At 41.5% G+C, this 17,780-nt stretch overlaps 1 protein-coding gene across 1 annotated transcript in view; it reads right to left on the bottom strand.

Moving 5' to 3' along the window:
* The window catches only part of CLSTN2 (calsyntenin 2), a 645,554-nt gene that overhangs the window by 27,158 nt on the left and 600,616 nt on the right, over nucleotides 1–17,780 (bottom strand). The window contains exon 9 of the mRNA XM_021666625.2: nucleotides 8,979–9,141. Coding sequence (XP_021522300.2) covers nucleotides 8,979–9,141 — 163 coding nt within the window. The remainder of the gene's footprint in view (nucleotides 1–8,978; nucleotides 9,142–17,780) is intronic.

Raw genomic sequence — 17,780 nt, 5'->3', positions numbered from 1 at the left:
CAGTATGTCTCTCACTTCTAAGTATATTTTGAAGTAAAAATATGCATGCATTGGCTGGGTGTGGTGGCTCACGCCTTCAATCCCATCACTTTAGGAAGCCAAGGAGGGCAGATCATGAGGTCAAGAGATCAAGATCATCCTGGCCAACATGGCAAAACCTCGTCTCTACTAAAAATACAAAAATTAGCTGGGCATGGTGGCACGTTCCTGTAGTAGCAGCTACTCGGGAGACTGAGGCAGCAAAATCACCTGAACCCGTGAGGAGAGGTTACAGTGACCTGAGATTGCACCACTGTACTCTAGCCTGGTGACAGAGTGAGACTTCATCTCAAAAAAAAAAAGCACGCATCTATCTAGTGTGAACATACTAAGTCTCTTCCTGTGCAAAGTGTGTTCAGGATGCTGCTGCTTTTTCCAGCTGTCATTCCCATGACTATTTAGTCTGAGAAACACACAGAAAGGAGTGGGGCCATGCATCATCTTTGCTGGGGTTGGATGCTGCTCTGTGTATGGCTGCTTCCTGGGGATGCCCCTTGATGAACACAATTTCATGGATGCTTGGGTATCAATTGTATGCAATGCAAATAATGAGGCCATCTGAAATCTTGCTTTCTCTCACTTCCTCATTGCAGTGATGGAGATAGCTATGGAATACAAAGACTAAGTGAAGTGTGTAATATACCCCTGTAAGTGCAGCTTTAAAACTCTGTCCATACAATCCAGGGGGAATGCTCACACAGCTGTAGGCTGCAGGTGGCTTGTGGGGACAGATGACCTGTCATCGTGGCTGGCTACGACAGACTCCCACAGGCTTTCTCAACCCTTTTATTTTTATGAATCTGCCTCTGTAGCCTTTCCAGCAAATATTTATATAGCATTATTAGTGAACGAAACATAGAACTTAGGGATGACTACAAATGTCAGCTCTCTGGGGCTGAGAACCTAAATTCATGGAGTTGGAAGGGCTTTCATATATTATCTAGACTCTTATTTTGTTCTACACATAAAGGAACTGAGGGCCTGAGAGAGGAGGAAGATGCTGACTTCAAAGACCTAGAGCAAATAAGCAGCATTGGAAGGTTCTGGAATTCTCTACTGACTCCAAATTCACCCCTCCCCCTACTAAACATGATGCCTGATGGGCCTGTAGTTAACGTTAGTCCTTAGCTTGACTCTGTCCAATCTGTGTGAAAAATCCCAAGGGAGTTTGGGTAAATCCGGAATCCTTTGGCCTTCCTTATTTGGCTGTGGTGGCCCAGCAGCATACGTAGGAGTGAGGCCTTTGGTGGCATAGACCTGCATTCAAAATCCAGCTCTACATGACTCACAGCAAGGTACTTATCATCTCTGAATCCCCGTTTCCTCATTGGCAAAATGGGGGTCGTACTTATGCCTATGCATCAGGCTGCGAAGACTAAATGAGAACACACGTAAGATGCTCAGCACTGTGCTGGCTGTATGCAACTCAGACTCGGCAGCCAGTGATAGAGAGCAAAGAGCCAAGGAACCCCAGGATGGGATATATCAGGTGAATTTTCTGTCGTCTCTCTTTTCAGAGGCTCTTTCCCTCTCCACTGTGTGTCTCTTAGAGACGATACTGTTTTTGCTTTCAGACCCTCGTCAAATCTTCTAATTAATCACATCTTCAAAATATGATACAAAGTTAAAAGTATAACTCAGTGATACCGTGTTTCCAAACACGATTCACTGAACTTTAAACTTGATTTTAATCTGTATCATCTTCAAACCAAATGCACCCACATGTCAAATGGACTCCAGAACCTAAAAAAAATCTTTTCTTGATTTTTAATATAGACTATATTAAGAGACATCTTTTTAGTTACCTCTGTGTGTGCCAGAACATAAGCCACATGCCTTTGTCAAAATAGCCTCAAAGAATAGGATATAATTCAACAAATGTTCGTTATCAACCTCTATATAAGTCCTGAAGTCAAGGAAGGTGAGGAGAGGATGTCTCAGAGCAGGTAGCCCTTGCCCCCTGCAAACTCTTGACCTAATAGGGAAGAACTGCATTAATAACTCCAATGAGATATTTCACAGAGTGAGTTCTATGGCTGCATAAGATTGAGGAACCTGAATCAAACTCAGATTGCTTTATTGGAGTGCTCTTGAGAACCTTATTTTAATAAGTGAACATGCAATTATGACGACTCTCAAACCTGGTGGTTTAGGAATGTCTTATGCTGTTTCCTCAACTTGACCTTGTCCTTTTTGTGAAGGGGTAGGACTGGAGCTTCATGAAGAACTCCTTGGAAAGCATGACCTGAATGTAAGGCAGACTACTCTAGAATGTGTCACTTTCTTCCTGCTGTAGACACCCTAGGGACTCAGGATAATTTCAACACAGACTTTATTAAGAGAATTTTGTACGAAATTAGACCATGCTTATTAAGTGAAAGCATGCACTCCAAGTCTCTGTACTAATGCTATTGTCTGGCAGAAAAAAATGACCTGAAAATGTGCAACCACATGATCTCAGGACTACTTGAGGCTCCAGTTTCCCTATACCCACGCATCATACCTTACTGCTTACTGCAACTCTCAGGGGTTATTTCTGCCTTCTTATCTCTTTTTGGCCATTCCTATTTGCTTTGGCTTCTCTCAAAAGCCACAATGAGCATTCTACATCTCTCTATTTACAGGTTCTAATATTTAGAAACAGCTTCTCTACATCCTGCTGCCTTATTTGTCGAGTAGAGGGTGGGATTCGGCAACACTAGGATCCAGGGTAGAAAGTCTTTCTTATCTAGGACTAGAGGGAGGTGTCATAGTAGGAGTAGGCAAGGCTGGACACTCTAGGAGGGTCACAGCCCACAACACTGGAGGAGAGTCCCCTGGCAGAGACAGGGACCGAGGCAGTTACTAGAGGGGAGTCCCAGGTAGCCTACCCTGAGGTGAGATCTCCACCAAGAGTAGATGAGGATCAGGCAAGGAGCAGGGTGGTAGCTTTTTGAGAAAGTGCCTAGAACTGTGCTTCTTCAAACACGCTTGGCCTTTTTATTAACAGCTAACACAAAATAGGTAAAATAGAGTCGCTCTGGTCATGGCATGGGGAGAGGTGCCTTGGACCTCCACGTGCTGCAGCGTCTCCTGGAAACCCCAGGGCTCCCTCAAAGCACTAGTCTGGCACAACTGGCAGCCTACCTGACTCACTCCCTTGCACAGCTGGGTTACAGTTCCTGGGCGATCAGGCCCAATTTAGAGGTCCAGAAATGAGGCAGATGTGAGTACACAATATTTATAGTTTATGAGTAGAACTTGAATTTTTATTCTTAGAAATGGGATAAGTAGCCTGTTATTCCAGCACTTTGAGAGGCCAAGGTGGGCAGATTATGAGGTCAAGAAATCAAGACCATCCTGGCGAACATGATGAAGCCCCATCTCTACTAAAAATACAAAAATTAGCTGGGTGTGGTGGTGGGTGCCTGTTAATCCCAGCTACTCAGGAGGCTGAGGCAGGAGAACCACTTGAACCTGGGAGGCAGAGGTTGCAGTGAGCCAAGATTGTGCCACTGTGCTTCAGCCTGGCAACAGAGCCTGACTCTGTCTCACCATCTCAAGCCAGTTAGAATGGCGATCATTAAAAAATCTGGAGACAACAGATGCTGGAGAGGATGTGGAGAAAAAGGAACACTTTTACACTGTTGGTGGGAGTGTAAATGAGTTCAACCATTGGGGAAGACAGTGTGGTGATTCCTCAAGGATCTAGAAATAGAAATTCCATTTGACCCAGCAATCCCATTACTGGGTATATATCCAAAGGATTATAAACCATTCTATCATAAAGGCATGCACACGTATGTTCACTGCGGTGCTGTTTACAATAGCAAAGACCTGGAACCAACCCAAATGCCCATCGATGATAGACTAGACAAAAAAAATGTGGCACATATACACTGTAGAATACTATGCAGCCATAAAAAATGATGAATTTGTGTCCTTTGTAGAGACATGGATGAACCTAGAAACCATCATTCTCAGCAAACTGACACAAGAACAGAAAACCAAACACCGCATGTTTTCACTCATAGGCGGGTGATGAACAATGAGAACACTTGGGCACAGGGAAGGGAACAACACTCACAGGGCTGGACGGGGGGTGGAAAGGAGGGGAGCAGGGACAGCAGGGAGGAGGGGGAGGGATAACACCTGGAGAAATGCCTGACATAGGTGGGGGTGGGGTGGGATGGGGTGGGGGATGGGGACAGCAAACCACCATGGCATGCATGTACCTATGCAACAATCCTGCAGGATGCAGGATGTGCACATTTATCCTGGATGCAGAAGTGATAGCAAAGAGGTGTGCACTAGCCACAGCTACGCAGAGGAAGCGGACCTCTTTTATGATGCTAGGTTCATCCCGATTGCACAAATCTTTCCTTACAACTGAGAGAGGCCACATGCTCTAGGCCTTTCTGGTAACATTTCTTAAATGTAAATGAAGTCTCATTTTTTTTAATTGCTAGAATAAATACCAATGGAAATGAAGTTTCAGTGATTATTTTGGCTTTCAAATTGGCTAAACAGACAAGTAGTCTAATTGGGACTGCAGAACCCTGCCCAGCCACAGTGCTAGAGCCAGTTCCCAGGAGATCCCAACAAGCTGCTGCTATCAAACCATATTCTATTCCCATTGTTAAAGCCTCATTGGAAGTTTCACAGATGGGAGCTAGTTCCCTTGCCAACCTCAAAAGCACCTGAAACACTCCCCACAATTGCAAGCCCAAAGGCAATTAGAGGTTCACACAGAGAGCTTATGCTATATATACATAAGTGGACTTCAGAAGGTTTAGAAGCATGCAGAGATAAGGGCTGTATCACAGGCCATTAATTGCACAGCATCATGTCTTATCAAAAGATCTTTTGATATGTTCATCCAAGACAAAAATGTGGCTTCAAGGAGGATGTGAGTATTTGCGGGAATCCAAGCTCTTTAACAAAGAAGTGTGGTGTCCCAGGGTTTGGTCCCAACTCCTTTTCCAGTCTCCACTCCTGGTTCATACACATTCCAGTGATAAGGAATCCTGAATACATGTACGCCCAGCTTCCCTGCCATAGTATATGGTGTTGCCTCCATTACCTTCCTAGTGAATTGTGATACATTCTATAAAGCCTAATTTAAAAAATTTCAAGAATTTTTCCTCTGCTGAAAATTCACCAGTGGGTTGTCATTTCTCTAGAGGAAATACTCAGATCTTCCAGTGGCCCAAAAGACTGCAGGATCAGGTTCCTACTTACATCTCAAGTCCCACCTTCCAATACCTGTCTTCTGACTATTTTCCAGCTTCATTTACCTTTCTGACCATCAGTGAACCTGTGAGGTCAGGGTCTATATGTGAGGGTTGGTCCTGAGGAAGGAGAAAAAAGTCAGTGCATGCAAGGAGCCATGGGAAAGCCAGAAGCTAGAGCATGCTATGGTCCTGCAGACTGTGTGCAGTGTTGGTCTTAGATGAGAGGATTAGAGGAGGTTGTGGAGGAGAGGATAGAGAGATGTTCTAAAACTTATACAATCATGAAGCAAAACGTGCCAAGCACACTAGATGTGCCTAGCATCTAGTCCTTACAGGAATTCAGGGAGGTGGGTCTTACTCTTATTTCAGAGATTAAAAATAGACTACAAGCTCCAGGAAGTTAAGAATCCTGCTGGGTCCACACAGCTAGTAGACAGCAAGGCTGGGATTTGATTCAGGGTCCTTTTCTTTAACCCCAAAGCTGAAACTCTTTTTTATTGTTCCTTGGTGGGTCATTTAGGTTTTATATAATAAAAGATTAGCAAGGGGAATGCAGCGTTCTTGTGTGTTTTCAAAAATGTATTCCAGGGTTGTCAGATGTTTCGGAGGGCAAAGGGTTTGTAGCATTTGTATCAGTACACATGAGCTCCTGCCTTTTTCCAAACGTAATTACATAAGCAAAAGGACCAATTAGCAATGGAAGGACAGTGAAAAGAGCATAGGCACTGGAGGCTTGAGGTTGGCCATGTTCAACTGAGTGACTTTGGGTAAACTTCTTAATATCTGAGTCTAGTTTCCTTATCTACAGATTGTGATAAATAACATTTTCTTTCAGAACTGTAAACACCCCATGTGTATAAAAGGCCTCCTTGCAACAACACCTTTTAAAGTTTCCACAAGGAAATGAAATAAAGCACTTCTGCTCACAGTTAATTGGCCAAAGCAAGTTCCATGATGACACTTAACTCTAAGGAAGATAGAGTTATCTGGCTTGGACAGATATATGTCCTAGCATATATCTGGAGAAAGAACCAAAAATACTTGGTGAAAATACTTGTCATCATTCTTTCTACCACATTCTTTGAAAATCGATGTATACTTGGATTTCCTGTTTGAAATCATTTTTTTTTTTTTTGGAATGGCTTTTAAACAAATTGTCATAAGATATAATAGCAGTGCTGCTATTTATGGAGTGACAAGGCCCTCTCTTGATGTGGCCGAAAAGAATACTAAGGAAGGAAACATCTTCCAGGGAATGGAATAAAGGGCCACAAATAATATTTCCCACCCTAAGGGAGGGATCCTTATAACATCTGGCCCAAGGGATTCCAGAATTGCTGCGGACCAAAGAGTGCTATATTTCTGTAATTCCCTCTCTTTCTTAATGAAAGAGTTTTCTGGTTGTTCTGCTTCATTCTACTGTTGTATGGTGTGTGCATACGTGCACATATGTACATGCATCAGTGTGTGTTGGCAGGGAGGGCATGGTGATTGCATTGGTGGATATTGGTGATATAGGTCTCCACATCAAATGCAGCTACATCTTGGCCTGCTATAGGCCTCTGTGCATCTCACCGTGATGAAGAGATCACTTGGAATCACTTGGAAAGCTTGGACATTGAGGCTGGAACCAGGAAGAGGTGAGAATTTGGGCATGTCCCACTTAAGGAGGGATGGGAGTATTTTCCATGTCGAAAAGAGAGCTAAATAAATATCTGTTGACCCGGTGGACAAACTATGGTGTTCGTCAATGTTAATAGAGTATTTTCCATTTTTCTTTTAGCTACAGTGTACATTTCAGTTTCCTGCCCTGATGTAGTTAGATGTGGCCTTATGACTTGCTTTAGCCAACGAAATATGAATAAAAATGATTGGTATCACTTGTAGGTGGAAACTTGAAGAGTTTGTATACAATTTTCCATGTTTTCTTTTCCTCTTGCTAGGTATCCAGCCATGCAATGTGTCTGCTCTGTCTACTGACTGAGGATAAAGCAGTAAAGAGCCCTCATTGATTTTCAGTAAATATGAAGTGAGAATTGTTTTAGGAACTAAGAGTTGGGGCTTGTTGTCATTGCAGTGCAACTTAGCTTATTCTTGATTTCAGTTCTTTCTAAAATCACGTTTTATTTTGTGGGGCTACCTTGGCACTCTGGGCGGTAGGTACGTTACTCAGCAGCAGTTGCTGTAGCTGGCCTTGCAGATAATGGGGACAGGTTTCCACTGCAAACTGGGGTAACAGGGATTTGGATGTGGTTTCTGAGGGGCTCTTGAGAAGAATCATGGTAAGGTTCATGGAAGCAGACGTGATTAGGGCAGTTTCTTCTTATGGGCACTGTCCAGGCAATGTTCCGTAACACCCATAGGCTGGTTGTAGTGCCTGGCCGGGGCACTAAGCCACCCCATGGGGCCATTTCTCTAACGTAGTTGTGTTCAGTGGTTATTGATTCCTGTGCAACCTTTGAATCAGTGCCTCACTATTACTAAATAGTTTCGTGAATTCTTGCCAGGTGACACAGCCTACCTGGCATTCTGGAAAGCCTTTTACCAAGCTCTACTGAAATATTTGATTAACATTTTGCTATCATGTGACACGTGTCACATCAAGTAGGTGGGCTCAGCTCAAAAACAATTTCTCTTTTCTTGCTTCATTTATACCTTATCCCATTCCTGGGTTTGGAATCGGGTGCTTCCAGGCTGCACTGTGTACACTCCTTTCCATCTTCTTCTATGTGGAGCTGCCCAGAACTCACTTTGTCCAACCTACAGGGGCATGTGTCCGTCCTAGTTCCCTCTTAGGTCAGTGGGTCTTCTGAAGGCATATTCTTATACTACAGCCCACCTCTATCCCCAGCCCCTCGTGGTGAAGAGTCAAAGTCACAAAGCTTGGCAATTTTCACAGAATCTACCAACACAAGCTTGTGTCATATTTCAGAGTACTAATCTGCTTATTTGGGGAGCATTTTCATTTCCTCCTGGTCTCTTATTGGTACTTCAAAGCATACCCATCCCTTAAAGGAGCTGAAACAAAGACTCCAGCAGACCTGAGTGAGAGACAGAAAGATTACATGTATGCTTGGAGAGCTGGGTTTCCTGATCCCAAGGAGGAGATTAGCCTGGGTTTGGGGATTAGGAGAGCGGCAACAGCACAGGAAGAGAGGAGGGGCAGACACCTTCAAGTGGGAAGGCATAAAGTGCCTCTGTCCTTAGATGAGCTGACTTTGAGAGTGGCTTTCTGTGGTCTCATGGCTTGTGGACAAGCTGCCTTCCATAGCCCTGGGCATTTGTGAGTTCCCAGAACAAAAGGTTTGGGGCTTCAACAATTTGTGTGGGAATAAAGGGAGATCATTGGTTCGAGATCAAGCTAGCATTCATCAGAGCCAACTAGAAGTTTTGACACAGGATTCTATACTCAGTTTTTTCTCTGTATAGACCCAGTTTGGAAATGAATAAGACTTCAAAACAATAAAAGACATTAGCACCTCAGAGACAACCATGAAACTGCCCATGTTGATCTAAAATCAAAATAAAAAGCTTAAGCTTGTTATTGTATAATACATTTAGTTTGTGGATATATACTTATTTTTATATGTCCTGAATTTTTTTTTTGTAAGGAATAGTAATTTTTCTAGCCTATTCTCACACCACTTTCTTTTCCTTTTTCTCTACCAATATCTTCCAAGAACTGTTCACAAATGGATCAGGGAAAAGGGTTTCACTTAGGATTACCTTGCCAACAAGCGCCGACCGTAAGTTGCATGGCTATGTGAGATGGATGAATGGGCCAATCGTTGGTCACCAGGTATGGTTCATATGTTGCTCCATCCATGTATAAGGTTACCACAGGAAACTCCACATTGATGACATAGTAGTGCCACTCTTTGTCACAAATCTAATGAAAGAGAAGCAACATTTAAAATTGAATATACAATAAAACATCAGACAGGCTTTCACTCTAAGTATGAAAGGGGAACAACACATTTTGAGCTCAATTTTTATTGCAAAGCACTCAAGGAATGTAACACTTGACATACACTGAAGTTATAGAAGCTCATCATCAAACATGCTGGGGCAAACTGTGGGAAAGAGAAACACCCAAGAATCCAACCATCAGGCAGATAGTGGGTGATGGGGAGATTTTCAAGCCTTATCCTGGTACATCTGGGGAGACAGAGAAGAAACACAAGTGGGTCCTACTGGCCTGGACTCGGTGCAGGGCACCCTCTCACATACTTTTTCACCCGAGACTCCTGGTCTCAGGGCTGGGTATCTTATGTCAAAATTGCCAGTTGGCTCTGATGAGTGCTAGGCTGATCAGGAACCAAGGATCTCCCTTTATCCCCACATAAGTTGTTTAAGCTCCAAACCATCTGTTCTGGGAACCCACAAATGTCCAGGACTATAGAAGCCAGCTGACTGGATTGGTGGCGATGCTGGGGGCTGGAACAGAGTTACAATACTTAACCTCAAGGGACTGAACTCAAACAGCATGAGACAAGATAGAAACCAAGATGGCAATGTCTGGGAAAGGGAGATGGGAAGCATGAAAGGTGGCAAGACTGGAGAATGATGCCACCCTCTGTCCCATCCCTAAGCAAGTGCCTTGGGAGTCATGCTAGACTCCCCTTCACACTCCCTCTAATCCCCCTGCGCCCTGTGGAGGCCACCTCTGAAATGAATCTTATCTGATCCTCTTGTCTCCATCGACTCTGCCATCTGTGGCAGAGGAGACAGATGAGTTCTGAATGAAGGTAATCCCAAGGTGAGGGCATCAAAGCCCTCCCTACAATTCCACGCTGAATTAAATGTGCTGTTTCTCATGAATAGATAACACCAATGGGGATGCTAAATAATCTTTCTCCTTTCATTTTGAAGTCAGATTTTTTTCCTTAATATTCTTTTTATATTGTCCTGTCTCATGTCTCAGAAAATTCCTCCTTTTGAAGCCCATTAGTCTGATAAAGCCTGATGAATATTTTAGGGGACTTTGGAAGGTAAGCAGGAGGGGTCCAGGCAGATCTCTCTGAAGTTCTGTTATAGTCAGTGAGAGGCCCAACCCAGTTTCCACTCCCCTCATGCTTGATGCCCTGAACCAAACCCTGGGCTAGGTGCAGGACTCTCAAACTAGGCCTGTGTGGGCTGGGGTGACCCCAAGATATACAGGTGGCACACAGGCAGACCTGAAGACAGAGTGCAGGGCCGATAGAATAGTAGAGAACTAAATATTTGAATCAAGCACCCAACCTAAAGAGGTAGAAGTACCCTGGGCTTGGGGTTTGCAATCAAGGATAGCCAAGCAACAGAGGTAAATTGGAATATGGTTCACATCCTGAGGATACTGGGAATGTCCAGAGGCATCTGGAAACCCCTGGTCAGGCCTGGGGTGGGGAAGAATCAGGTGACAGTGAGGTAACCCTGACCATACCCCATGCCCTGCGGAATGTAGGTAGAGCTCAGAGAACCAACCAGACAGCGCTCAGGGTCTCCCCCATCCTGGCGTCCATGACCACCCTCACAGTGACCATCCTCTCTGTGTGACTGGCATGTTGAATGCATGTGCTATACATTACAGCAGTCCACATCTGCTGAAGCTGGATGGAAAATGATCCTCTGGCATTATCCCATTTACAACACTTAGCATTTTTGTAGGACAATAAAAAAAAATGCAGAGAATTAGTAGTTCTATAACTCAACAGTAGCAGCATCCCCTCTCGACATTACATTTTTTTCCTAGGTGTTTTTTCTCCAGTTCTTCCAAAGTGTGCTCCATTGAACAGCAGCCCCCATGATGCCTGGCATAAAAACAGTGATTCTCAAACCGTAGTAACTTTTCAACCTTACTGAAAAATGGAACTTTCCTATTTATAGCATTCCCATAAACATCCTGTGAAACAACAGCTGGGAAAGGTCTATTTGAATCACACTGCATAACAACTTGAGAGTTTGCATGTTTCATTTAGCATTGGCACTAAAATGCCTTCAGAAATTTCATTTTAAGTAGCTGTATAACATGGCTATACTATACTTAATTATTTCCAGAATTAATTATGTAACAGCTATTATAAAAGGTGCAGTCATAAATTTCTTGTGTATAAATATTTGTTTGCATTTCTCATTATAGCCTTAGGAAAGATTCCTGGAAATGGAATTACTGGGTCAAAGGCTAGAGTAAGACTCTTGATACATATTATCAATACTTTTTTCTGCAAAGGTTGTGCCTATTTATACTCCTACTCATAGGGTGTGTGAGAGCTTATGCATTGTACCCTTGCCACACGGAATACTTAAAAAAAAAAAAAGAAAAGCAAAATTGTGGTAATTTAAAAGGGACACATTTCATCGCATTTTAATATGGGTCATAAAAGATGGCAAGATTCATATTCTCCAAGATGAACAGGGAGAGCATTGTTGGTGTGAAGAACAGCCTCAGCCAAGAGTCAGAGGTAGGAAGGCTTGAGAGCTGCCTCAGTGAGCTCCTAATTGGGCATCTAAACAATCTTTTAGCTCATACGAGGCTTATGCCTGCAGAGTTTTTCCACCAAGGAATCTATGACAGCAGCTAAAGGAAATGCCTAATTAGGGTTTTATAAATGTGGATCTATGATCAGGAAGAGACCCACATTGACCCTCTGCTGGGACTGCAGGGACAAACTGTAATTGAAAAATGATCAAGCCAGGAGGCAGCTAAAATAAATGTGTCAATTCATAGTTCAACCAAGAAGGAAGAAAATTCAGCAAAGTGACCTTTCCTGGGGGGAGAGAAGAACTTTAATTCCTGACTGTTCATGAATCACTGATGTATATACCCATTTGCACCAAGCATGTCCAAGATCCAAGAATGTCTGATACCATTCCCCAGAATGATGCCCCAAGGCCTTGCCTAGACCAAAGACCATGAATCTCTGGACACCTGCAGATGTGCTCCCAAGGCAGCTGTAGCTTAGCTGGTAAGTAACTCAGAAAACAGAGACCCAGGGATACACGTTCAGGAGGGTAGGATGGACAATGCCAAAGGAGGTCTGAGTTAGGAGCACACTTGCATTTCAGTGTGAGTCGGGGGCCAGGGAAGTCTCCCATGAGATGAGGAGAAAATCAGGTAAGACGTTCTCTGTGTAGTTGCTGACTGGTTGATCCAAGTGTTATGTAAGTGGCCAAACTGGAAGTTCTGACTTGGTTGCAGCAGGAAATCAGGTGTTTTTGAATGCAGCTAATCAACATGAGATATATTCACCTATCAACCATGATCTATCAACTATTATGTCTGCTGGGTGCTGTAAGAGATACAGAGGTTATGAGATATATCCTTTGCTTTCAAGAGTTTCGATCTAATGGAGGGGGTGTATCAAGTGCACAAACTCTTCAAATGTAATGGGACTTGAGATAAGTGTTGTAGACCAGGTGCAAAGCACTGTGAGGTCGCAGGGAATGGAGAGATTCTTTCCAGGTTGAAGAAGGTGGAATTTAGGGTGGATATTAAAGAACCATTAATATTTCATTAGGAATAGATGGCAAGTAATAAATTTTAAGACAATGAAGCAGACACCTCTTATTCCTCTATTCATTCATCTGTTTTATAGTCAAAGGTAGTAGGTTTGAGGGCATATGAAGATACACACATTCGCTCTGACACACATTTACTAAATGCACATCCTACTTTGTGAACAAAAAAGCACCTGCATTTATGGAGCTTATAGTCCAGTCATGGAATTGACAGAAAGGCTTATAACAGATTGGGATTCATATCCAGCACAGGTTTGTGCAAGGTGCCATGTTAACCCTGTCAAGGTGGATGGGGATGACAGAGTTTTGGGGTGTCAGGCTGCATTTGGGAAAGGCGAAGAGTGTGCAATAAGGAGAGATTTGAAATTAAGAACTTGGATTACTTTTATTCTGTGGGCAATGGGAGAGCTAGAGGTTTCTAGGTGGGAGAAGAGGGTGATAGTCATAAAAACAATCAATCTTGGAACATGCTTTTCAATATTGAAGCAGCTTTTCATATTCTTCCTTATACTATTCAATCTTCACCACAACCCTATAAAATAGGAGGACCAATTCTGTCTTTGGCACTATTAGAAAATTAAGGAGAAAGAAATGACGGCGGTTTTCAAGATAATTTCTACTTTTGTTTTAAATTGAAGGGTACATATGCAGATTGTTACATGGGTGTATTGTGTGACTCTGAGGTTTGAAGTACAAATGATCCTGTCACACAGGTGATGATACCCAATAGGTGATTTTTCAACCCATTCCCCTCTCTTCGCCTCCCCCATCTAGTAGTTTCAGTGTCTATTATTCCTATATTTGTGTTTAGCTCCTACTTATAAGTAAAAAATTTTATATTTGGTTTTCTTTTCTTGTGTTAATTTTCTTAGAATAATGGCCTTTGGCTCCATCTATGTTGCTGCAAAGGACATGATTTAATTCCTTCTTATGGCCGCATAGTATTCCATGGTGTCTATGTACCACAATTTCTTTATTCAGTCCACTGTTGACGGGCACCTAGGTTGGTTCCGTGTCTTTACTATTATGAACGGTGCTGCGATAAACATACAAATACATGTGTCTTATTGTAAAACTATTTGTTTTCTTCTGAATATATGCCCAGTAATGGGATTGCTGGGTCAAATTGTAGTTCTAAGTTTCTTTTTTTTTTTTTTTTCAATCATACTTTAAGTTCTGAGGTTCATGTGCAGTTGTGCAGGATTGTTACATAGGCATACGCATGCCATGGTGGTTTACTGCATCCATCCCCCTGTCATTTACATTAGGTATTTCTCCTAATGTTATCCCTCCCCAATGCCCTCACCCCCTCCTATCCATTTCCTAGCTCTTCCACCCCCCAACAGGCCCCGGTGTATGATGTTCCCCTCCCTGTGTCCTCATTGTTCAACAACCACTTATAAGTGAGAACATGAGGTTTTTGGTTTTCTGTTCTTGTGTCAGTTTGCTGAGAATGATGGTTTCCAGCTTCATCCATGTCCTTGCAAAGGACATGAACTCATCCTTTTTTATGGCTGCATGTTTTAAGTTTCTTGAGAAATCTCCAAACTGCTTTCCACAGTGACTGAACTAGTTTGCATTACCACTAACAGTTTATTCTTTTCTCTCCATAGCTTTGCCAGCATCTGCTATTTTTGACTTTTTAATAATTGTCATTCTGACTGCTGTGAGATAATATCTCTTTGTGGTTTTGATTTGAATTTTTCTGATGGTTAATGATGGGGATTTTTTTCATATGTTTGTTGGCCACTTGTACGTCTTCCTTTGAGAAGTATTTTTTTCATATCCTTTGCCCATTTTTAAGAGATTTGTTTTTGCTTGTTGATTTATATTCCGTGTAGATTCTGGATATTAGTCTTTTGTTAGATGCATAGTTTATGAATATTTTCTCCCATTCTTTAGGCTGTTTACTCTGTTGGTAATTTCTTTTGCTGTGAAGAAGCCCTTTAGTTCAATTAGCTCCCACTTGTCAATTTTTGTTTTTCTTGCAGTTGCTTTTGGGGACTTAACCATAAATTATTTGCCAAAGTTGATGATGAGAAGGGTAGTTCCTAGGTTTCCTTCTAGGACTTTTATAGGTTGGGGTCTTGCATTTATTTGAGTTACTTTTTGTGTATGATGAGAGGTAGAGGTCCAGCTTCATTCTTCTTCATACAGCTTGCCAGTTATCCCAACACTGTTAATTGAATAGAATGTCCTTATCCATTGCTTATTTTTATCTGTTTTGCTGAAGATCAGATGCCTGCAGAAGTGCAGGTTTATTTCTGGGTTCTTTATTCTGTTCCATTGGTCTATGTGTCTGTTTTTGTACCAGTACTACGCTGTTTTTGTTACTGTTGCCTTATGGTGTAATTTGAAGTTGAGTAATGTGATGCCTCCAGCTTTTTTTTTTTTTTCCCCTCAGTTTTGCTGTGGTTATTTGGTGTTTTCTTTTTTTGGTTTCATATACATTTATGAGTAGATTTTTCTAATTCTGTTAAAAAAAAGACATTGGTATTTTGATAGGGATAGCATTTAATGTATAAATTGCTTTGGGCAGTATGGCTATTTTAATGATGTTGATTCTTCCAATCCTTCAGCATGAAATGTTTTCCCATTTCTTTGTGTTATCTCTGATTTCTTTCAACAGTGTTTTGTAGTTTTATTTGTAGAGATCTTTTACTTCCTTGGTTAGATGAATTCTTAGATATTTCATTTATTTTGTGGCTATTGTAAATGGGATTGTGTTCCTGATTTGGTTCTCAGCTAGAACATTATTGGTATATAGAAATGCTACTAATTTTTGTACATTAATTTTGTATCCTGAAACTTTATCAGTTCCAGGAACCTCTTAGAAGAGTCTTTAGGGTTTTCTATGTAAGGAATCATATTTTTTTCAGAAAAGAGAGATAGTTTGACTTTTTTCTCTTTGGATGCCTTTTATTTCTTTCTGTTGCCTAATTGCTTTGACTAGGACTTCTAATACTATGTTGAATAAGAGTGGTGAGAGTAGGCATCCTTGTTTTGTTCTACTTCTCAAGGGAAATGGTTCCCCATGGGCTCTTGCCCATTTAGTATAATGTTGGCTGTAGATCTGTCATAGATGGCCCTTAATATTTTGAGATATGTTCCTTTGTTGCCTAGCCCATTGAGGGTATCTTATCATGAAGGGATGTTGGATTTTCTCAAAGGCTTTTTCTGCATCTATTGGGATAATTGTGTAGTTTTTGTTTCTGATTCTGTTCACATGGTGAATCACATTTATAGATTTGCATGTGTTGAATCAACCTTGCATCCCAGGAATAAAACCTACTTGATTGTGGTGAATTAACTTTGTGACGTGCTGCTATATTCAGTTTGCTAGCATTTCAAAGGGGATTTTTGCATCTATATTCATCATGGATATTGGCCTGAAGTTTTTATGTTGTGTCTCTGCCAGATTTTTGTATCGGAATGATGCCTAGCTTCATAGAATGAGTTAGGAGGAGCTCCTTCTCTTCAATTTTTTGGAATAGTTTCAGTAGGATTGGTATCAGTTTTTGGCATATCTGATAACATTGGACTGTGAATCCATCTGGTCTAGGGCTCCTTTTGGTTGGTAGGTTTTTAAAATTACAGATTCAGGTTTTCACTTGCTTTCTAGTTCAATATTGGGGATTGTGTGTTGCCAGGAATTTATCTACTTCCTCTACATTTCCTAGTATGTATGCATAGAGGTTTTCATCATAATGGTCTCTGAGGATCTTTTGCTTTTTGTGGGATTGATTTTAATGCCATTTTTGTCATTTCCTATTGTGTTTATTGGAATCTTTAATTTTTTTTGTTAATCTAGCTAGCACACTATCAATCTTGTTTATTCTTTCAAAAAGCAACTCTTGGTTTTATGGACTTTTGGGTGTCAATTTTGTTCAGTTCTTTTCTGATGTTAGTTATTTATCTTCTGTTATCTTTGGGGTTGGATTGTTCTTTTTTTCCCCTTCTTCCTCTAGGTGTGATGTTAGATTGTTAATTTGAGACCTTTCTAAGGTTAGAAAGGTCCCAAAGATTTTGATAAGTAAGTTGGGTCTCTATTTTCATTACTTTCAAAGAATTTTTTGATTTCTACCTTAATTTTGTGGTTCACCAGGATTATTCAAGAGCAAGTTGTTTGATTTTTATGCAGTTTTGAGAGACTTTGGTATTGATTTCTATTTTTGCTGCATTACAGTCTTGAGAGTGTGATTAGTATTGTCTTGATTCCTATTGAATTTATTGAGACTTGTTTTATGACTGAGCATGTGATCGCTCTTAGAATATGTTCCATGTGCAGATAAGAAAAATGTGTTCTGTGGTTGTTGGGTGGAGTAGTCTGTAGATGCTTCTTGGATCTAGTTGGTCAAGTGTCTAGTTTAATTCCAGAATTTTATTGTTTTCTGCCTCAGTGATCTGTCTAATACTGTCAGTGGACTGTTGATGTCCCTCACTATTACTCTGTGGCTGAAATGACATGATTTCTTAACTCAAGGAACATATAATCTTATTGTAAGTTAGAACTAACACACACACCACTGTGGGCTTCCACATTTGGCCTCTTGTATTTTCACTTCACACATAACCAATGTCAACTTCACAGACTCATTTCCAAATCATGATCTTGAGCAGGGAATCATATTCTAAATGGTGTACTTTCATGTCAGAGTATCTCCAAATGGCCCCACTTGGATGTTACACAGGTACTTCAAACAAACACATTGTATCTAATTTTGGGTTCAATACTAATCACACTCTCAAGACTGTAATGCAGCAAAAATAGAAATCAATACCAAAGTCCATGAGGAGCAGGAATGGAGACCTAAGTAAGTTCTTTATGCAGATATCCCAGCTCAAGTTTTCTTTGTATAAAGTCTGAAGCTTTAAAGGACCGTCTGTCTGAATTTGGGTCTCAGAATAAATACTGCCCCTGCCCTAGGGATGCAGGGAGAAAGCCAGCTAACCACGTTGGAACAAGTCACCTCTGAGAAGTTAGACGCCTAGGCCTGCTCTGTGAATGGGCATCAACTCCAAATGCACGCA

This window comes from Aotus nancymaae, unplaced genomic scaffold (assembly GCF_030222135.1).
Source record: "Aotus nancymaae isolate 86718 unplaced genomic scaffold, 86718_ANA_hifiasm-v0.15.2.pri h1tg000019l, whole genome shotgun sequence".
Taxonomy (NCBI): Eukaryota; Metazoa; Chordata; class Mammalia; order Primates; family Aotidae; genus Aotus; species Aotus nancymaae.
Note: the sequence above shows the minus strand (reverse complement) of the source record. Positions and strands in the feature narration are given on the sequence as shown.